The 21,778-nt window shown below is 42.1% G+C and overlaps 1 protein-coding gene across 2 annotated transcripts in view; it reads left to right on the forward strand.

Annotated features, from left to right (window-relative positions):
• The first annotated feature begins 1,081 nt into the window (after positions 1 to 1,081).
• Positions 1,082 to 21,778, forward strand: part of NR1H4 (nuclear receptor subfamily 1 group H member 4) — a 57,545-nt gene continuing 36,848 nt past the window's right edge. Inside the window, exons 1-2 of one of the 2 annotated variants that reach the window (XM_081084973.1) lie at positions 1,082 to 1,214; positions 19,892 to 20,257. In XM_081084973.1, the coding sequence (XP_080941099.1) occupies positions 1,148 to 1,214; positions 19,892 to 20,257 (433 nt within the window). In that variant the 5' untranslated portion in view covers positions 1,082 to 1,147. Of the gene's footprint in view, positions 1,215 to 12,417; positions 12,549 to 19,891; positions 20,258 to 21,778 lie in introns of those variants that run through there. The other variant, XM_081084972.1, reaches the window with a different exon arrangement.

Consider the following 21,778-nt stretch of genomic DNA (forward strand, 5'->3'; position numbering starts at 1 on the left):
TGCTACCCACTTCTGCTTGAACGAGACCATTTTGCTGAGTGAGAGAGAAAGAAATATGAATAATAGGAAAGTTCTAATGAAATAAATATTAGTCTAAAAAATAACCCCAGGTTCTCTTCCAGAGTAGAAAATATAAATAGTTATTATTTGTAAACAAAGCGATTATTTTGTGGAGACAGGATAAAAAGGTTTAAAAATCGCCCTCAGAAAACAGCCTTAGAAAAGAGGTTCTGATAACACACCTTTTCATTATTTGACCTTTCACATTTCTTCTTCAGGGAGGTAGAAGACATATTGGAAGGAATAAAGGGAGGAAGGAAGGAAAGAAGACCTGGAGATAAAACTAAAAGTGAACACTGCTTCTCTTGGGTTCTGGGATGAGTTCTGGACCACTCCCCAGGATGAAACTTCAGACATTTTGGTGAGATTTACCATAACTTTTCTGCTTATCATAACTTTTTTTTTTAGTCCCAGATAATATATGGCCAAGGTAGATCATGAGAGTGAAAATGCAAATCCCTTAAATTTTCTCTAAGAGGCAAAGATAAAGATCTTGGGGGGAATCCTTTCTAAATTTTTGATTTGCTGACATAGTGCCTACTCAACCTAAGAATATTCCAGTAGAAAGGGGTCTTAAAGTACTTTTGTGTTTGTGCAAAGACCTGTTCAACTTTAGAATAAAATTTAAGATAATACATCATGGATACATCCCATTTTAAATCAAGGCTTTTATATTTGTGTTTTTTGGTGGGGTTTTTTTGTATGCAAAAGAAAAAAAAAAGAAAAAAACACAACCAAAATGTCATCATGCTTTGCCCAAATCTCCCAAGTGTTGATATTTAAGTGAAAATATATGGTGTTTTCCCAGGTAAATTGGAGAGTATCTCTACACTTATAAGTCCAACTTAGGTATAAAAATGATAAATATTGAGAACAAATACATAAAGAAAGGCCTTGGCAAAATGTCAAAAAGGAGCCAATTACTATTTTGTAAATTAGCATGAACTCTCCCTCCCTCTCTCTCTTGACCATCTCCTACCTTCTTCCTCAAACTCGTTATTTATTTATTTGCATTTCAGGGTGTTTTTTTGAAGACCACAATAACAAAGGTGCATTCTCAAGTAGAAAAGTTTGGATTGGATCAAAAATGAATCTCATCCAACACTCCCACTTACCTGCTGCGGATGAATTTTCTCTTTCTGACAATTTATTTGGTAAGTTGTTAAGTTCATTGAAATCTCTATAAAACAGGCTACAATTTGGAAATGCATGAGAACAAAGCTTAGATGATGAGTGCCAGATAGAGTCCAGAAAGGATTTTTGTTCCTTCTGAGTACTCAGTAAGCGTTAGCTACTAATCAAAGTTAGAAGTAGATAGAACCTTGGATTCATTGAATCAGGTGGTCTTCTCTTTTATAGATGAGGACAGCAAGGCCCAGAGAGCTTTGTGACTTGTCCAAGGCCATGAGGCTAGATGATTAACAGAGCTGGGAGTAGAAACGAATTCCTGCTCTAGGGCTGAGTCTGATCTTATTGCAGCATGTACTAAAGTATGAAGTCATGATTGTTGTGGTTTAATATTATACCTATTAAAGGCTGAGCTTACTTAAGTTATAGTTCTGTGGTAGGCTTGCTACCCACCATCCTTCCGGTGTTGGGGGATATATGGCATAGTGCCAGGATTAGTCATTTAAACTGGCTTGAGGACAAATTGTACTAAGTTGTTTCCAGTAGATCTGTAACTAGATGGTACCATAAAATGATATATTGCTCTACTTTATGCATTTATGAAAAAGTCTCATTATAAAGAATTTTAATTGGGACTATCAGCAGAGTCAGCAGGGGTAAATTTGGGGTGGGGCAAGGAAGCTTTGTGCCACTTTTAAAATAATTCCTTTTTGTATAGAAGCCCTGCTAAGACAGCTTGGATGTTCTCAGCTATTCACCCTACATTAATAAATGGACCATGGCAGATGGTAGTGAAAATGCAAATGCTTGAAATTCCACGAAAGTCAGTATTTGAAGGCATGATCCCCTATTTGCAGACATCCCTGGGTGATGCTAATAGCTTATGCTATTACCACCTTTGTGTATAATGGCTTATCAGGTCCTTTCCAAGAAGAGGTCATTATTTATCTTACCTATTTACATGCCTACCTGCCCCCATACAGTATAAGAGTATTTAAGGGCAGTGACAATGTTTTATTAATTTTAGAATGCACTTGATAAATAAGAATCAAGTCATCTATACTAATAAAAGGGTAATATGCTAATTAGACAGGGTCGACTGGGCATCTTCCAGTCATCTGGTCCTCCTTCTGGATGAAGCCACAGTGGCAGGTGGGGGCCGAGGCAGAGGCGGTTAGGGACGATCAGACTGGCAGGGGAGAGCAGTTAGGGGAGATCAGGCCAGCAGGGGAGGGCAGTTAGGGGCGATCAGGCTGGCAGGGGAGGGCAGTAAGGGGCGATCAGGCCAGCAGGCAGAGAGGTTAGGGGTGATCAGGCCAGCAGTCAGAGGGATTAGGGGTGATCAGGCAGGCAGGCAGAAGGGTTAGGGGCAATCAGGCAGGAAGGCAGAGTGGTTAGGGGCGATCAGGCAGGCAGGCAGGTGAGCTGTTAGGAGCCAGTGGTCCCAGATTGTGAGAGGGATGTCTGACTGCCAGTTTAGGCCTGATGCAGGCCTAACCCGGCAGTTAGACATCCCCCGAGGGGTCCTGGATTGGAGAGGATGCAGGCCAGGCTGAGCCCCCCCCCCCATTTGTGCATAAATTTCGTGACCGGGCCTCTAGTAAATAATAGAAGGAAAGGGGAAAGAAAGTTAAGGAAAATAAGAGATTTTTATTGGTAACTCAGAGAGACCAGTCATTATTTATGAAATACCAGTTCTTGGACATACTTGCTGCATCTTCTTTCTTTTTTTTTGGTCTTTTCTTCATCCTGTGGAGGATGCATTCAAGGCCAACAGGCACTATTTCCATGTCCAGCAACTTGACCATTTGCTTCTGGCCTATCCTAAAAATCCTTAAAATAATCGCTGTATAGACATTTTTATAATTTTTGCTCTACCAGTCAGAATGCACAGAATAATTAAGATGATAGCTACATGTCATAGACTAAGGAGAATTCCACTTAAGGTTTTTTTTCCACATAAAAACGCCGCTTTCTGTTCTGAATTATGATTGCATGTTAAGCTCTCCAAGCAAGCACATCAGGTTGAAGGTTGACCTCCACAGCCATGAGGTGGAAAGATGTGAGGAGACAGAAAAACAGAGGTGAAGGAGCGGTCAAGTTAGAAGCATCTGGAAGTGCTTGCTGAGGAAGCACTGTGACTCTTGCTGTCAGTGCTGTTCTTTCTCCCATCCACTTTCCTAACACTTCATTCAAGGTTTCTGAGACTAAATAGCACAAGATGCATAAGCTGCAACGCATAGCTGTTATTCCCGGCTAGAGCAGCTTCTTCAAATCTTCAAATCGTCCCCTCCCCTGGTAAAATAATCTGAACCATGTATGACTATTGGGACTCCCTTTCCTTTTCCCTGTTATGATCTTGAGCCAGATCGAAGCATTGTTTTTTTTTTTTTTTTTTTACCACATCTCTTTGCCCCAGGGCCTCAGTCTCACTCCACTCTATTTGGTATACCTGAGCTACGGTTTGCCAAAGTAAGGGGTGAAGACTTGCATTTTGATTCCTCTATTCCTCCTGCTTACTTCTTTTGTGTCCTGATGGCACTGATGCATTCTATGTTTCCACCCTGAGCTTAGGATACAGAGCACCAGGGAAAAGATTGTGGCCCCTAACTTATCATTCTTGAATCTTGAGATAGACCGGAGATTCAGAAGTGTTAAACTCATGGGCTCAACTAGCCGGAGAGCTAAACTCTTTTCCAATGGTCTGTGTACTCAAAAACAGCGGTCATGTTGTTATAATCAGGGCAAGTGAAGTTTATGGTACAACACATGGATTTCTTCCCTCTGAACATTGAGCACTGACTGTATACTGGGCATTGTAATAAAGCAGGAAACAAGCCAGGCAAGCTCCTAGTGGAGAGAAGACTCACAGGAAACATGCAAATAAATAAACAAGATTATATTGGAGAATGGTAAGAGCTATGAAAATAACAAACCAGGTTGATGTCATAGTAACTCGAAGAATGGGGCTGCTCTAAATGGTGTGGTCAGAGAAGGGTTCCGGGAGTTAACAAGCTGAGACCAAAAGACAAGCCAAAGAGGACATTCTAGGTGGAGGAAATAGCAAAGGCCCAAAGTCTAGCATGGACTTGAAAGGGCTTTGTCTTCTCATTTTCATTTAGGGCGGTCGAAAGAGTCTAGAGAACTGACTCTGGAATCTGCATTTCCATTAACCAGCACTTGTAAGAGGAGATGATTAGGCTTGGAATTCTAGGACCCTTGTCTATAAATTGTTACCTTGAGAAGCAGAACCCAAAGCTATGATTCATGTGCAGGCAATTTATGTGGGAGGTGTTCCCAGGGAGCAGAAGCAAAGGACTGGGGCTACAAGACAGGGAAGGAAGGAAAACCACCATGAGGTGAATTATGAAGATCACTGCTGTGGGCAAGGGGAGCTTGATTCCACTGGGAGTAGCATAGAGAATTGTCCACTGAGGGACTGGGGACTGGGGCACTTATTCACGGACCTCTGCCTCCAGTTGGTTGAGGGTGGCCCCTGGAGGCATTAACTCGCCAGCATGTCTGGGCTGTGCTTTTGCCATTGGAACAAGGCCAGGTAGTCTCTGGAGGTATTAGGTTTGGGACAGAATGCAAAAGGATGTGTGGCATGTTCTTGAAATGGCAGGCTGTCAACATCAGGTGAACCTATCAACATAATCATCTGCTGCAGCTCCGGGTGAAATGAAAGGTAAGCCAAAGCATGTGACACCAGGTGTGTGTGTCACACAGTATAATTCCACCCCTCAGCCCCCAATCCATTGGAATATTCAAAGGAAGGCTAAGATTGGGGGTGGAGTACAGATTTGCTCTACAGTTCTGCTTCCTTAGACTGGTGCTTATAGAAAAGATGCTTGGATAGAATGGAATTATGAGACTGGGGCTGGAATCACCTCGTGAGGTCCTTGAACTTATCCTGCTGCCACACATCCCTGACAAATCTAGCTCATCGGGAACTCAATCCACACGAGCCTCAGAATGGAAGGACATGGTGACCTAACAGAGCCACGTCTCCTTTCCTTCAGGAGCTCTTGCAAGCCAGGAAACTTGGTCAAAGATTAATTCAGTGGATTAAGAAAGACTTCTCCACTGAATGAAGAAGGCAGGGTCTTTATGTAATTAGTGCATAATAAAAGGTAATAATGACAAAGTCCATGGCTTCCTGTGGTTTGAGGTAGTGAGTAGGGCAGGAGGTAGCATGTTAATTAAAATCTATGTATTCTTTTAGCAAATTGTGGTTTAAGAACTTGAAAAAGCACAGACCTTCAGACTAAGTAGAACAGCATTCTAATAATAGCAAGGAATAAGCAAGAGAAGGTGCAGTCTCTCACTCAGTGCTCCCAGTGCAATGAGTCCGGTTCACCTAGCTCAGTGAAACTGGGAGAAGTTCACAGTAGGTGAGTGGAAATAAGCAATGAAATGGAAAGGAATAAAGTCTCAGCGGCAACTGAGGCTTTCTGAAATTCAGTGTTCTCCCCTATAAAACGAGGATAATTAATGAAATTTACTCCACAGCTTTTTGGGAGAACTGAATGGCTATGTGGGAAAGTGTTCTGCAAACTTCAGGGCATCATAAAACAGTATAATTAGTCCAGGGCTTGATATGTAGTTGTTATTATTTAAATTGTTGAAATGATAAACACGACTCTACTCATTAAAGGGAGGAAGTTCTCTTTATCTTAACATTGTGGAGTGCAGAGAATTTTCAAGGAGCCAACAGAAACGAGCAGTATGGAAATAAATTTCTGGGTGCCCTAAGGAAGGAAACACATGTTCTCATTCTGGCATTACAGCATTGCTAGAACAGCTATGAAATGTGTGTTTTTATATTACCTTACTAGAGGCCCGGTGCACAAAATTCGTGCAAGGGGCTCGGCCCCGACAGCCGCAGTGGCTGCCTCTGCCTTGGCCCCCACGGTGCCACAGCTTAGTCTGGAAGGTCATCAGGAAGGTCGTCAGTCTAATTAGCATGTTATGCTTTTATTATTATAGATTATTGTATCTAACAGTCTTTCTAAAGCCCCATTCTAAATGAGACCCAGCAAGTGGCAGGAGGCATACCACATATAATACTGCTCACTCAGAATCCATTTCCCTTAGCTATTTTTCACCAATTTATGCTTCTGTCAGCTCTTTATGCCTGTTTTCTCTGGGAAGCTTTATTGTTATTGGAATATGGTTTTTGCTTGTCTTTTGCTTAAATTAAAAGCATCTTTCCGGTGTTACAGAAGCAGCCAGATGTTTTAAAATACAATTAAAGATCTTGAGATGCAGTTTTGTAGAATGTTTCTGACATTTGAGTTCAGGCATATTTTTTTTTTCATCTCAGTTTAACTCAAGTGAATGCAGTCCTGAGCTGATGGGTAAATCAAAGCTGAAAGTGTTCAGAGATGGAAAGATACCTTGCAAAATGGAATTTTGTTTGAGCATAATTTAAATATTTTTTTATCCACATCTCTTCCACAGATAAAAGCAGTCTCTATGATTTTTATTAATTCACCATGGCTTTGGTTTTTGCTCTCCCAGGAAACTCAGATCTGGTTTTCGTTGTTAGAGAAGTTAAGAAATGGGTGAAATAAAAGAAGTATCTAAAGGGCCTTTTCTTGTTGTAAAATATATTACTGTTTTTTTTAGATAGGGCAGGCATAGCTTGTAAAAGGCATGCAATGAGACAAAGAATGATAGATGAGTTGGCCAGCTGGTGAATGAATCCATTATTGTCCAGGACCTGGCTCTCAACCTTGCAGACTAAGAAATATATCTCAGGGGCGCTCAGGATAAGCAAGCTAAGAAAGGTTGACTATAAAATCAGATTGCAAATTTATACATTTTACAATGATAAAAAGAATTGTGATAGTGATAACAACCATTTTAGATTTCTTAGCAGATAGACTTCCAACATTCAATCCCATCTTTGCTGCTTACTAGTATGTGGTTTTAGGCAAATTCCTTAATTTTGTGCAAGATACTTACCTAATATATTAAAGTTCTCAAAAGAATGTCTGGCCCATCTTAAGTACTCTATGGAACTATTTGCTATTAATATTAATTCTCACAACACTCATGTAGAGTGGATACCATTACTATTCCCCTTTTACTAGTGAGAAAATGGAGATTTAAACATGCTAAATAATCTGCTTCAGGTTCCATAGATAGTAAGTGGGCAACCAAAATATAATCAGGACAAGAAATAAGAAGTGAATGATTAAGGATCCAGGCTCAGAGAATACTCCTGATCACCTCAGTAGAGAAAGTCCTTCCAGTGTGATTTTATCACTCCAAGCCTGTTGGCCAAGTTCATCTCAAGGATAGTTCTTAGAAAATCATTGTCTACATTTATTCTGGGAGTCCCCCCCGCTTTTTTATAGCTTCACTAGGGGCCCAGTGCACGAATTCGTGCACCTTGAAAGGAACTGTGGGCTGCGAGGCTGCAGTAGGCACAGGGCGGGTCTTGGCCCATCCTCTGTACCCGCCTGGCCCCTCCTGCCTCAGCCCCCGGACCCCTGTCTGCCAACAGCCCCACTCCCACCAACACCGCTCCCACGGCAGCAGCAGGTGTGAGCAGTGGCTGCTGTCCCAATCGCCCCTCAGGAGCAAGGGGAGGTGGAGAAGCCCACAAGGGCAGTCAGTGTTGGCAGCTGCTGCTCACACCCGCTAATGGTGCTGAGTGATCGGAAGGCATTGGGCACCAGCAGTGGGGGTGAGCGTCGGCTTCAGTGCTGGCTGTGGGTGCGAGTGGGGCTGGCACTGGCAGTGGGTGAATGTGGCATCTCTGGCATCGGCAGCGGGTGCAAGTGCTGGGCGGGACCACGGCGTGCAGGAGCAAAGAATTTTCACTAACCATCAGTGGCTCTCCCTGATGACAGTGGCCGGCACCTTGGTCTGGCGCCCCTGCTCACCTGCTCCACCATCCCACCATGGCCAATGCTCGCCGTGTTCCACACCCCTCCCCCCGGTGGTCAGTGCACGTCATAGCGACCGATTGTTCAGTTGTTCCACCATTTGGTCTATTTGCATATGAGCTTTTTATTATATAGGATTGCTGATGCCCTCACTTGCCATGATTGGTGTAGCTTCACATTGGTGCCAAGTCCCATCTACCACAGCGCTGTCTGATAGAAGTTTCTGTGATGATGAAAATGTTCTAGATCCACTTTGTTCAGTGCAGTAGCCACTATCCACATGGGACTATTGGACACTAAAAATGTGACTAGTATAATTGAGGAATTGATTCTAACGTCTTTAAATTAGTTTAAGTAGCCATATATGGCTAGTAGGTACCCTTTCAGACGGCATAGAACTGCAGAGGAAAAATGTATTTTTATAAAAAAAATAACATGAAGCAGCTGGTTAGCATTGAGAGAAGAGATCCAATCAGTCTTCTTTTTTTTTCTTTTTCTAAATATATTTTTATTGATTTTTTACAGAGAGGAAGGGAGAGGGATAGAGAGTTAGAAACATCGATGAGAGAGAAACATTGATTCAGCTGCCTCTTGCACACCCCCCAATGGGGATGGGCCTGCAACCCAGGTACATGCTCTTGACCGGAATCGAACCTGGGACCCTTGAGTCCACAGGCCGACGCTCTATCCGCTGAGCCAAACCGGTTAGGGCCCAATCAGTCTTCTTATGAGAACATCTTGTGGGTTTCTTAGATCAGCTAAATTATCCTGCTCTCTCTTTTTTTCAGTATAGAAGTAGCTGAGGGCAACAGACAGTTTCTGACCAGTGAAAAACTCTACAGAACTCTTGAAACAGAAAATTCAGAGGTAGTTTGTCCTGGTTCACAACCTTTGGGCAGCTCTTTCACCTAAGATCCTCTCAAGGCAAGGATATTTCTTGGGTTGTGAAGAGAGAATGAGGTCAGAAGTAAACCGAGGATGGAGAACAGTTTCGCAAATGGTAACCCTTGATTGCACAATCCAAACTGAAATACACCCATGGACCGTCATACCTTTCTTCTTTCTCTGCAGCTAGGGCAAGCGTGCTTTACTTGTTTAGCCAGGGGGTCTTGAGTCAGAAGACCTTGATTAATGTTTTAGTTTTATCCCTTAATAACTGGGTGGCTGTAGACAGACCACTGAACTTCATGGAGTTTCCTTTCTGAGTCTGTAAAATAGGATAGAAGAGAGTAGGTAGTTTAAACAATACCTTCCTCAAAGGTGCAAGTAAGGACCAGATGAGGTAATGCATGTGAAACCACCCTAAGCTTGTCCAGGCTGCAGACACATCTTAGCAATGATTATTAGGCTTACATAGATCACGTTTGCCTTTTAAAATTGCTTTCATATTTATTATGTCACTTTTTATCTTCACAACAGGTCGATGAGGGATGTAGGGCAGGAATTATCTATGTTTTACCATCTGTTGATGTATGCAAATGTGGCCTGCAGAAGCCGAGAGACTGGCCTAAGGTTATGTAGTGCATCTATTTGCATTATGCTTGAGCTCAATCCTGGACCTACTGAGTCCTATTCTAAAGCCCTCTCTTTCAAAACAAATTCAGTCACAACTTTGAAATCCACCAGTTCTGCTGCAGAAATTATTCCTACTCAATATGCAAGCCACCCTAAAACATGAGTCCAAAGCTGAATAATCATAACATCAAAATGATGATGGATAGACACCCATTGTGCTGAGCATTTTATAGATATTACTAGAGGCCCGGTGCACAAAAATTTGTGCACTCGGGGGGGAGGGGGGGGGGTGCCTCAGCCCGGCCTGTGCCCTCTCGCAGTCTGGGACCCCTCGGGAGATAACAACCTGCTGGCTTAGGCCTGCTCCCGGGTGGCAGAGGGCAGGCCCAATCCCTAGGTGCAGCCCCTGGTCGGGCTCAGAGCAGGGACGATTGGGGAGTTGGGGCACTGCCCCCTGTCATGCACAGAGCAGGGCAGATTGGGAGGTTGCGATGCCACCCTCAGTCATGCTCAGGGTAGGGCCGATTGGGGGGTTGGGGCACCGCCCCCTCTCACACTCAAGGCAGGGTCGATGGGGAGGTTGCGGCACCACCGCCTGTCATGCACAGAGCAGGGCCAATCAGGGGGTTGGGATGCTGCCCCCTGTCACGCACAGAGCAAGGTCAATCAGGGGGTTGGGGAGCTCCCCCCTGTCACTTACAGAGTAGGGCCAATAGGAGAGTTGGGGCACCGCCCCCTGTCACACTCAGGGCAGGGAAGATCAGAGGATTGGGGCGCCACCCTCTATCACCCACAGAGCAAGGCCGATCAGGGGGTTGGGGCGCCGCCACTGTCACACTCAGGGCAGGGCTGATGGGGAGGTTATGGCTCTACGCCATCACACACAGAGCAGGGCCCATCGGGAGGCGGGGGTTGGGGCGCCGCCCTCTATCACCCACAGAGCAGGGCCGATCAGGGGGTTGGGGGGCCGCCACTCTCACACTCAGGGCAGGGCCGATGGGGAGGTTATGGCTCTACCCTGTCACACACAGAGCCGCAGGGCGATCAGGGGGTTGGGGAGCTCCCCCCTATCAGGCACAGAGCAGGGCTGATCAAGGGGTTGGGACGCCTTCCCCTGTCACGAACAGAGCAGGGCGGATAGGGAGGTCGTGGCCCCGCCCCCTGTCACACACAGAGCCGCAGGGTGATCAGGGGGTTTGGGTGCTGCCCCCTGTCACGCTGATCCCGGTGCTGGGAGGCCTCGCAGCTCCACTGATCCCGGTGCTGGGAGGCATATTACCCTTTTACTATATAGCATAGAAGCCTGCTGCACGGGTGGGGGCTGGCTGGTTTGCCCTGAAGGGTGTCTTGGATCAGGGTGGGGGTCCCCAGTGGGGTACCTGGCCAGCCTGGGTGAGGGGATGATGGCTGTTTGCAGCTGGTCACACACCCTTCAGGGTGGGGGTTCCCACTGGGATGCCTGGCCAGTCTGGGTGAGGGGCTGAGGGCTGTTTTCAGGCCGACTGAAGCTCCCAACTGCTCCTTTTTATTCTTTTTTTTTTATTCTGGGCCAGCTTTAGCTCTGGCTCCAGCTCTGAGGCCTCTGCTGCTGAACGAAGGTATCTGGTTTGTTTGTGTTCTATAATCGAAACAATGTATAACTCCAGCTCTGAGATCCCAGGCTCACTGAAAGCAGGTTTCTGGGGTTTTGTTTAGCTTCTATATTTGTTACAATGTTTCTTAAACTGCAAGCTCAGAGGCCAGCAAGGCAGGCGGGGAATGTTGGAGTCCTCCGTCACTGAAGCAAGAAAGCCTCATGTTAGTTTCAAGCTGCCTGGCGGCCAGCCGCCATCTTGGCTGGCAGTTAATTTGCATATCTCGCTGATTAGCCAATGGGAAGGGTAGCGGTCGTACGCCAATTACCATGTTTCTATTTTATTAGATAGGATTTCACTTAATTCTCATAATAATTCCATGAGGTTGTGTGATTCCCAGGAAATTGAGACAGAAAACAGTTCAGGAATTTGTCCATGGCCTACAGAGCTAGTGAGTGCCAAGGGCGCCTGAAGGTATTAGTTTGGTAAAGCTGCTGCAATGAAGTACCACATACTGGGTGGCTTACATAACAGAAATGTATTGGCAAGAAGTCTAAAATCAAGGTGCTGGCAGGGTTGGTTCCTTCTGAAGGCTGTGAGGGAAGAATCTATGTTCCTGATCTTGGAGAGCATTGGCTTGTAGGTGACTGTTTATCCCGGTGTCTCTTCACAGTGGCTTCTCTTAATGTGTGTCTGTTTCTGTGTCCAAATTTCCATTTAGTATAAGGACACCGGTCCTGTGGGATTAGAAACCAATCTAATGACCTCATTTTAAGTTGATTACCTCTATAAAGATCCTATCTCTAAATAATGCCACCTGCTAGGAATTGGGATTAGAACTTCAATATATCATTTTTTTGTTTTGTTTGGGGGGTGGGGGTGACATAATTCCAACATAACAGTGAATCTAAACCCAGTTTCATTGGTTACACAGGGTTAAGCATTATGCCACACCATTCTGTAGCCTTTTTAAAGGAACAAATTTGAAGACCTGGAGCATGACACTTGACCTCCTGAATCCACTTTTACAGCAACTGAACAGAAATCTACCTTCTAAAATTTCTTAAAGTGGAAAGTGCTCCCCAAAATGTTTATCTAAGAGACTGGTTTCTAGCTTACTAGGCAATCTGGCATCGAGGACTTTTCTCATAAACATTTACAAATATTCTGCTCAGTAATGAAGTTAATCAGTAAGCCACCCAACCTCTGGCCTCTGTCACTTCTTACCTAGTCTCATTTTCAGTTGCTGGGAATAAAGTAAGAATGGTAATGCAGTTTCAGGAGTTAGAAAATCCAATTCAAATCAGTCCTTGCCAGAGCTGCACATCATCAGGTTCTGTCATGGAAATGATGAGCATGAGGCCTGCAAAAGGTAGGACACTGTTCACAGGTGTTCATGGTTGAGCTTCTGAAACTGGGCTGAGGAACTGTGGGGCACTTTTGTTTGAGATGACAGTAGCAGGTGTCTATCAAAGATGGCTCAGTCAGAACCAGAAGTCTGGGGTGAAAAGTTGGGGTGGCGTGATTTTTATAGGATTCTAGGTAGGTGAGTATTTCTTTGAGAGGAAATCTAAATATGTGTTCCCTAAAATTCTTCATTGGATTATGGAAAATTAGCACCATTTTTTTTTAAAGTGAAACAGTAGGCAGTTCTAACATTGATGCCTGTGGACACTTGAAATAACACTGTAAAGTATATTATTTAATGCAGTGGGTCATGAAATCTATTTCGTGGCTTTTGATCAGCATTAAAAACTAGAGTAGAATTGAGTGGGGTGGGGTAGAGTGGAGTGGAGTGGAATGGAATAGAGTGGAGTAGAGTAGAGTGGAGTAGAGTAGAATAGGAGTAGCATGGAGTAGAAATGTCAACATGCACTTCAAGAGGTAAAGATAGAAATTTGTTTCAGTTACTGATGTGGGTGTGTAAGTGTGTACAGAAGTTAAGACATAAGATATATTTCAAACTGTGGGCTATGGTGAGAAGCACTTATTTTCCAAAGCATATTACTCCTGGTAGTCTATGGAAAATCAGGTGAGTAAAGAGTTCAGCTTTAGGCCTAAGCTATTTGTTTTATCTGAAGTGAAACATGGATCATAATTAAAAAAAAGATTAATTTTGCCTGTTTTAATATTCTTCTCAAAGCAGAGCCTTGCCTTTTAAATTTCCAGCTAAAAGAGAAACTCTAATCTTTTTTACAACAATTACAAGTTGTGAACATATTGTGACCGCGGAATTGGCAGCATTCCAGTTCGCTTCAATGCGATGTTTAGAAGTGACTGATACTGTATTTAGAAATGGAAATTACTTGAAAGGCTGGGGAGGAAAATTTTTCTATTATTTCTATTTAACATTGATTAAACATTTGTACTGTGTCAGGGTTTGTGTAAGGTGCCAGGGATAAAAAAAAGGGGGGGGGGAATATAATATGTGATTAATATAATATAATATAATATAATATAATATAATATAATATATTCTCCAAAGAGTTCACAGAGTAACCAGAACAGTAACAAAAATGTATTGAACATTAATGCTGTGTCAAATCCAGCAAATTGTGGTTGAGTGGAATTGAGAGTTGGGCATGAAGCAGGACCCTCGCAACCAGTACCCTCGCAACCAGTACATCATTCCACCTCAAGTGTAGCATGGAAGATAAGCCTGTAAATGAACAAAAATGATTGAAACCTGCCATAGTAGAAGTGTGTACAGAGGGTAGGAGAGGTTAGCTCTACCTAGGGGAGCTTGGGCAGACCTCAAGGAGGAGGTGTCAGCTGACCAGCCAAGGAGAGGCACCAACATCCCACTGACCTGACATCAGGAAAAGCAAACAACTCCACAAATGAAGCTGGTCCATACAATTAAGCATCCATGAATTAGGAAATAAATGAGGCAGTGAAAGCAACTTTCCCATTCATGAGACATTCTAATAAACATTCATGATATTTTACTGTAGTTGGCATTGTGCCAGAAGTGAAAAACGGGGTAAAACCTGAACCTTTATGAGGCTCAGAAGCTGTGCGATCACAGGAAAGTGCCGTTGTTATTACAGGAACGTGATTCTCCCGTGCAGGCACACAGTGCTCTGGCCACAGACTCCTTGGAGCTGCACTGTATATCATATAATAGCCATGTAGCCATTTCATTAACATTTTAATTATTTAAAATTAAATGAAAAATTCATTTCTTCATGATCGCTAGCCATGTCTCAAATGCTCAGTATTCCATATGGTTCGTGGTTAATGTGCTGATAGGTATAACACACTTTCAGCATCTTAAAGTTCCCTTAGATGATGCTCCTCCAGAAAAACTAGTAAATGCTAGAGTTTCTCTACCCAGGAGAATTTTGCTTTCCTTTGCAGGATGTCGCAGACTCCCCTGAATCCATTCACGTGTTCCCATTGAAAAACTCTTCCCTTAACTCTCATATTCTCATTCATGTAGAATACCTGCAATAAGGAATTCAAATTTTCCAATTCCTTGATAGACTGACTCCAAGAAAACACTCACAAATTCTAAGTTATATATGCATCCCTTTAAATTAAAGTGTTTCCCTTTAAATTATATTAAAGTGGAAATAAAATTTCCTTTTCAGGAAGCACGCTCTAAACTTGACTTACTGCCTCTGCCCCCTCATGTCTTACGCTCTATCAGCTGTTTGTTTACTTGGTTTTATCCCAGTCTTTGACTTTCCCCTCACAACACACACACACACACACACACACACACGCGCGGCTGTGGCCTTTTCTGTTGTCTCTCTGTCTTACTCATTGTCTTATCCTCAGAGCCTAGCCCAGTGTTTAGCAAATAGTAAGTGTTCAATTTACATACATAAGTGAAAAAGTATCCTATAATTTATGTCATTAAAACAGGCTGATAAGTATGAACAATTACTAATGAACTATTATTAGAGTTGGGATTTTGCCAGGTTCCTTAGGAAACAGACATATCTTTTTATGGCACTCACCTTGTCAAAACTTTTCCCAACAACTGTGATTTTATACTCAGAGCTACCTTAGGAGATTTCAAAGCTGGGTGTTAATAGCTCCATTTTACAGAAGATATTGATACAAAAATGTCAGGCAGTACCTCAAGGTTTCACAGCAGCTCAAGGTCTCACAGAAGAAGTTGTTTTAGTGCTTCATTTTGAAATATGTTGGCTATGGTGGATTTTTTAAAATTGTAAGTTGTCTGTATATTTATTGTCTACTCTGTAGAGATTTGGTGGAGACAGTGTGAAATACTAGAAATAGGTGTGCTTTGGGAAGAGAGGCATTATTTATTAATATTGTGCACTGATCTCATATTCTTGCCTGTTTTGTTGTTTTCATGTAATAGAATTGATGTCTTTGTGAAAGCTTTCCATTTTCATTAAGATTATTCCAGAGATTTATATGATATTGATACGATGATGTGATTTGTGTTGGGACTTCATTGTGTCTTTTGATTATTAAAATATTTGTTTCGTTGGAATAATGCTCAGAGATTTGGAATTGTCATGTGAGGACAAAAAGTTACATATTTCCTTGGAGTCTGCAGAATCCAGATTCTGTCCTTACTTGATTGTTTGACCTCAGGCAAGTCGCTTAACCTTCCTGGAAGTGTAGGTGGAGAGTAACTGGGGCTTGGGGGTGGGGATGTAGAGTTGATTAGGGGTAAGATGGCTTGGAGGATAAAATCTAGATATGAGTGCAAGTGAAACTGTTATTAATGTTAAGTTCTTTTCTAGCCTATTCACTCCAGAAATTTTAGTCACACTTAATTATTAAATAGATCAGGATGTTATTCATATCTTTTCTTTTTTTCTGTTCTAATTCCATATTTTTGTATTCTTCCATTTTGTGGTCATTAGACAAATCTTTTTGTCAGATATTCTGACTCAATGCTGGTTTTATATGGTTGAGCTGAGCATAAAAGAGAGGAAATTGATATTTGCACCAATATTGTATACTCTGTGCTCTATCAATCCTTTCCTGGGTCAATGTAGGCAGCATTTTTTTTTTCAACAAGCATTAAATATACATATACTCCACTTTGCCATTGTCAAAAATCCCTGAATTCTAATGCCTATAGACTGTTAGTCATATACTTGTAGATACTTTAGATACACAAAAGAACTATCAGATTATCCAGGATTGAGTCTTCTCTTTATGGATGAGCAAACATTGGCCCAGGCAGGGAAGGTAAGTATATAACATGATTCAGAGCCAGGACTCCCAGGGACCTACAGTCAGGAAAAACTTCTAAGAGAAACTATACTGAAAGGGAAGCTTAGAGGTAAGTGGATATTGGTGAGAGAAAGTACTCAGAGGGGGTGACTATATTGAGGGAAGTGCCAGGCTCATGGGCAAGTCCCTGAGTCTGGCATCAGCAAGGAACCTTCCAGGAATGGCTGGAAAAGAAAGGGAAGGATCACACTGAGCCCTGCAGGCCTAGTTGTCGGTTATCTGCAGGCAGAAGCAGTGGAGGACTAAAGAACTCAAGAGCAGAGAGAGGAAGAGAAAGGCTTTAAATCATGTTCAAAAAAGCAGGGGTGAGGAGCCTTTTTCTGCCAAGGGCCATTTGAATATTTATTACGTCATTTGAGGGCCATACAAAATTATCGACTTAAAAATTAGTCTGCTATATTTGGTCGAACATTTAATTAACTCACCCCTTTTACCTTGGTAGGGCCAGACGAAATGATTTGCGGGCCTTATACAGCCCGCAGGCTGGACGTACCCCACCCCTGCTCTAAAGCATCACCCATCTGAAATTTTCCTAGAGAGAAATAGTGCAGCACATGGGCTTTGAGGTCTGACTCCCAAAGTTCAAAGCTTAGCTACTTAGGTGGGTAGGAGTAAAGTTGCCTAAATTCTCTACACCACAGGCCAATCGTTTGCAAGTGGGGGTAATAATGTTATGTACCTCATAGGATTTTGTGAGAAGGATGTGAGGATATACAAGTTGCTTGGCACTAGGAAGAACTCTCTGATAAAGTTTTCTAACCGTAGTAGAAATAATCATAGTAGTAGCAACCATCTTTTAAGCATTGTGAAGAGCATTTTTCATGCAGAGATGCAGAGTTCCACAATCCCTAATTGACAATTTCAAATTCCAAACACTAAAAAATAAGCTCCCCCCCCACCCTCCCCAAAGTATGGCACAAACTTCTTTTGTGGCAAAACCTGACCTGAATGAATTGAGGGTATTTATGACCTTTATTTATTCTCTTAGTGTGAGCATGTATACATTGCATTGTGGGGAATATTGCTGTTTGATTCTGGGTTCTGCCCCAGATCATGCTGGGAGAAAGAACATTGCATTCTGTTCTAAAATTCAAACGACTCTGAATTTGAAGATACAGGTGACTCCAAGGGTTCCAGATGAGGAACTGTGGATCTGTATTATCTCAGTCTTCAGCAACCCTTGATATAGATATTTCGATCCCAAGCCTACTGCTATAAAAACGGAGGTTTTCAGTAGTTTAATTTGCCCAAAGTCTCATATTGTTCACAGAGGTAGAGTAGAAATTTTGGTCTCGGGTTGCCTGACTATGCTTTGAAGAATCTGACCTATTTGTATGCTCGCCTATATCTTATTTATGTCCATAACATTTTAAAAAATGTTTTGTATAATTTAAACACTGCTGTATTCAAAAGAGCCATAGTTTATGTTTCTAGCAAATAGAAGCATTTTCACAGCCTGATAGTGTTCTGTTACCTAGAGGTTTTATAGATAAGGGGCTTATTTCATAATGGCAGTAGGAATAATTATTATTACTATTTTGATGGCAGCTATAATTTATCTTGCACGTTATGTGTGCACACATTTGCAAAGTGCTTGCATTTTGCATGCATTACCTTGTTTAATCATTATATCAACCGAATGAGGTAGGTGTTTTACTCTGTTTTATAAAGACAAAACCAAGGCTTAAAGATGTTAAGTAAACTGTCAGCATACGCAGATAGTAAGTAATAAAACAGAGCTAGGATTTGAACCCTGGTAAATTAATTTCAGGTACTGCATTCTTTTTTTAAGCTTCTCTTTTGTTTTATAATAATTAAAGTCACACATATATATATGGAAAAATTACAAATAGTAAAAAGATTGTGCAATATCCCACCTCAGAAAACAATCCAACAATCTCACTTCCCACAGTCGCCATCATCCAGTTCCTTTTGCACTGTGCAAAATATAGCCTCTCATACACACAGTTTTTTAATATTCATATATCCTATCTAATAAGGAGGGAATATGCTAATTGACTGCCCCACCCTCAAAGATGGCATTGCCCACAGCCAATAAGGAGGAAATATGCTAATTGACTGCCACACCCTCAAAGATGGCAGTGCCCACAGCCAATAAGGAGGGAATATGCTAATTGACTGCCCCACCCTCAAAGATGGCGGCACCCACAGCCACAAGATGGTGGCACCCAGTCCCCTCAGCCCCGCAAGGGCTGCAGGCGTGCGGCAAGGCTGGGCCCGCCCCTAGGTGAGCCTGGCCACTCTGTGTGCCTGCCTCCGGATACCCCCAGTCTCCTCAGTCCCCCAGCCGCCCAGGGCTGGCCCAAGGCACAGGCAAGCCTCAGATGGTGGCTGCCCAGCCGCCCAGGGCCGCCCGAGGTGCAGGTAACCAGGGCTGGCCGAGGCTCGTGCTGGCGGCAGTGGCAGCAGCCTAGGTATGATGGGGCGGCGCCTTCCCCTGATCGCAGGGTCACCTCCTGCCCCTGAGGGCTTCTGGACTGTGAAAGGGGGCAGGCCAGGCTGAGGGACCGCCCCCCTGCTCCAGTGCATGCCTCTAAGGCCTGGTGCATGAAAATTCATGCACTACAGCGGGGGGCGGTCCCTCAGCCTGGCCTGCCCCCTTTCACAGTATATATAGTATTCTATAGCTTAATTTTTTTCATAAAGCATCATATTATAGAAACTTTTCCACATCTGCCCATATAGATCTAAATGATTGTTTCACATCTACAAAGTATTTCAGTGTAGGGACATAATATAATTTATTTAACCAGACCCCTATTGATGGATATTTAAATCATTTTAAATTTATGATGCTTGCAAACACTACTGCAGATGAACACTTCACACAAACATTTTTTCATTCAGATTAAATCATATCTTTAAGATGAATTTTCTAGCAGTGGATTGTTGTGCTAAAAGAGTATTTGAGTTTTAAATGCTGAAAGATATGGACAGATTGTCCTCCAAGAATTTTGCTTTCTCATGAGTGTGCATTGTCAAACTTTTTAAGTCCTTATATATTTAAGGATGAACACTGTAATATTTTTTCTATTGCAGTTTCTATTTAAATTTAATTATTGGCAAGGAGGAGCACATTTTTATGTCTTTATAAGACAATTGTGTTTTTATTTCTAAAAACTGGCCATTGATGTCCTCTATCTTTTGTCCATGGAATGTTAAATGTTTTGCATGTTGAATGCTTTTTTTAAAAAAATTATCTTTTGTTCCACGTTGAGTATTTTCTTACTGGTTTGTATGAGCTCTTCACACATTATTTATATGTTGTAGATATTTTCTGAGCTTATAATTTAGTCCTTTAATTGTCTATATAGGCTTTTTTATGGAAAAAGAGGTTCATTTATATGTAGGTAAATATTTCAGTTTTTTCTTAGAGCCCACACTTCTAAACATACTGTGTGCTTAACAACTGCCTCTGATTTATGGAGTGATAATGTTAATTCCAGTTTTATTGTCACTTTTGCTCAGGTGTACTAACAGAGCCAACAACAGGTCCTCTGGGGCAAAACCTAGAAGTGGAATCGTACTCACAATACAACAACACTCAGTTTCCTCAAGTTCAACCACAGATTTCCTCCTCATCCTATTATTCCAGCCTGGGTTTCTACCCCCAGCAGCCTGAAGAGTGGTACTCTCCTGGACTATATGAACTCAAGCCACTGCCCACTGAGACCCTCTACCAGGGAGAGACTGAGGTAGCAGAGATTCCTGTGACAAAGAAGCCTCGAATGGGCACGTCAGCCGGGAGAATAAAAGGAGATGAGCTATGTGTTGTTTGTGGAGACAGAGCATCCGGATACCATTATAACGCACTGACCTGTGAGGGGTGCAAAGGTAAGCATCTTTTGAATGGCTGCATTCTCCTCGTTAAGGTTTTACTATATTAGTTGTATAATTCCCTCAAACCGGATTGTTCCCTTTTCCCAGATAACTTTCCATTTTCTCCTACCTCTTCCTATCTCCTCACCTGGGTTGGCATGTCATAGACCTCTAGGAAAAGCCTATTAAAATATATAGCTTAGATATGTCACCTTTTACCTATTCACAACCCTACACATCGTTAATAAATGTATGACTGTTGATTTTGTTTGTTTTTTTGCTGTTTTCTTTTAAAGAGAAATTTGAACTTACCTCTTTAAGAATTAAGAAAGAAGGAAGTAATAATAGCTTATTTCAACTGATATTTCAGTTAGCAGGAAATATCTGTGAGATGCTGTGGGAGGTGGGATCAATGACATTGCGGTCCATTTAGAAGGAAGAAAATATAACACATGAAATATAAAAATGACACAACGTGTAGTCCTATGAGATTACTCTCCCAACAAGGACACAGGTAGTAAGTTGTAAAATTTCAGAGGAAAGGACAGAGAGGTTAACCCACAAATAGGTTAACCCATTTATCTTTGTATTTCTTCATTCAACAAATATTTATGGAATGCCTACCACGCACTCTGCTACCTTCTACGACATTGGAAGCTGAATAATAACTGCCCTTGAGCGGAATCTATTGAATGGTGTGCCAAATTCAGATGCCAATGATTGCCATACAAACAAACAGTCACATAAAAGTGGCTCAAGGACATTTCAAACCTTTGGAAGTTCAAATGGTCAGATTGTGTAAAAAAACTACATTAGGCATTGTGCTGTCATTACCTTTTTAAAACATAAGTAGTGTTTATGCCCCACATTTAAAAAGTAAAACAGATCTATACAGAACATTTAAAACATCTCATTTATGGCCTTCAGTATATCCTTATTCTTTTTGTGGAGAGTCAAGTTTGTATAGGTGAAAAGAGAACTTGTAAATTCTTTGAAGGCATAGATGATGTCTTCAGCTCTATTACTTCCCATAGCACCCAACACAGTGCCTGCCACACAAGTGTGAAATGAATGTCTGAATGACATATGAAAATCCATGATCACCATTGGTACTTAACATATATAACTCTACTTTGTAAAAATATTTTCAGACTCTTTTATACTACCTAATTCTTTCATAACTCCAAATGATAAGAGTAAATATTACCCTCCCACCCCCATATTTGGTGACAATTTTTTTTCTTGAGTAGGCAGAGTTTTGAAGATGGAAATCTGATTTTGTGACAGTTAAAAGAAAGAGAGTTGCAAATTGCTAAGAGAGTAGATCTTAAATGTTCTCACCACAGAAAAGAAATAGCATTGATGTACCTGGATGGAGGTGTTAGCTAAGGCTATGGTGGGCATCACTCTGCAATAAGTAAGTGCATCAGTCAACACGTACAGCTTAAACCTACATAATGTTATATGTTAATTATATCTCAATAAACCTGGAAAAAAGAAACAAAAAAACCACTGAAATTAAAAAGAGAGATAGTT

This window comes from Myotis nattereri (genome assembly GCF_964212035.1).
Source record: "Myotis nattereri genome assembly, chromosome: 2".
NCBI lineage: Eukaryota > Metazoa > Chordata > Mammalia > Chiroptera > Vespertilionidae > Myotis > Myotis nattereri.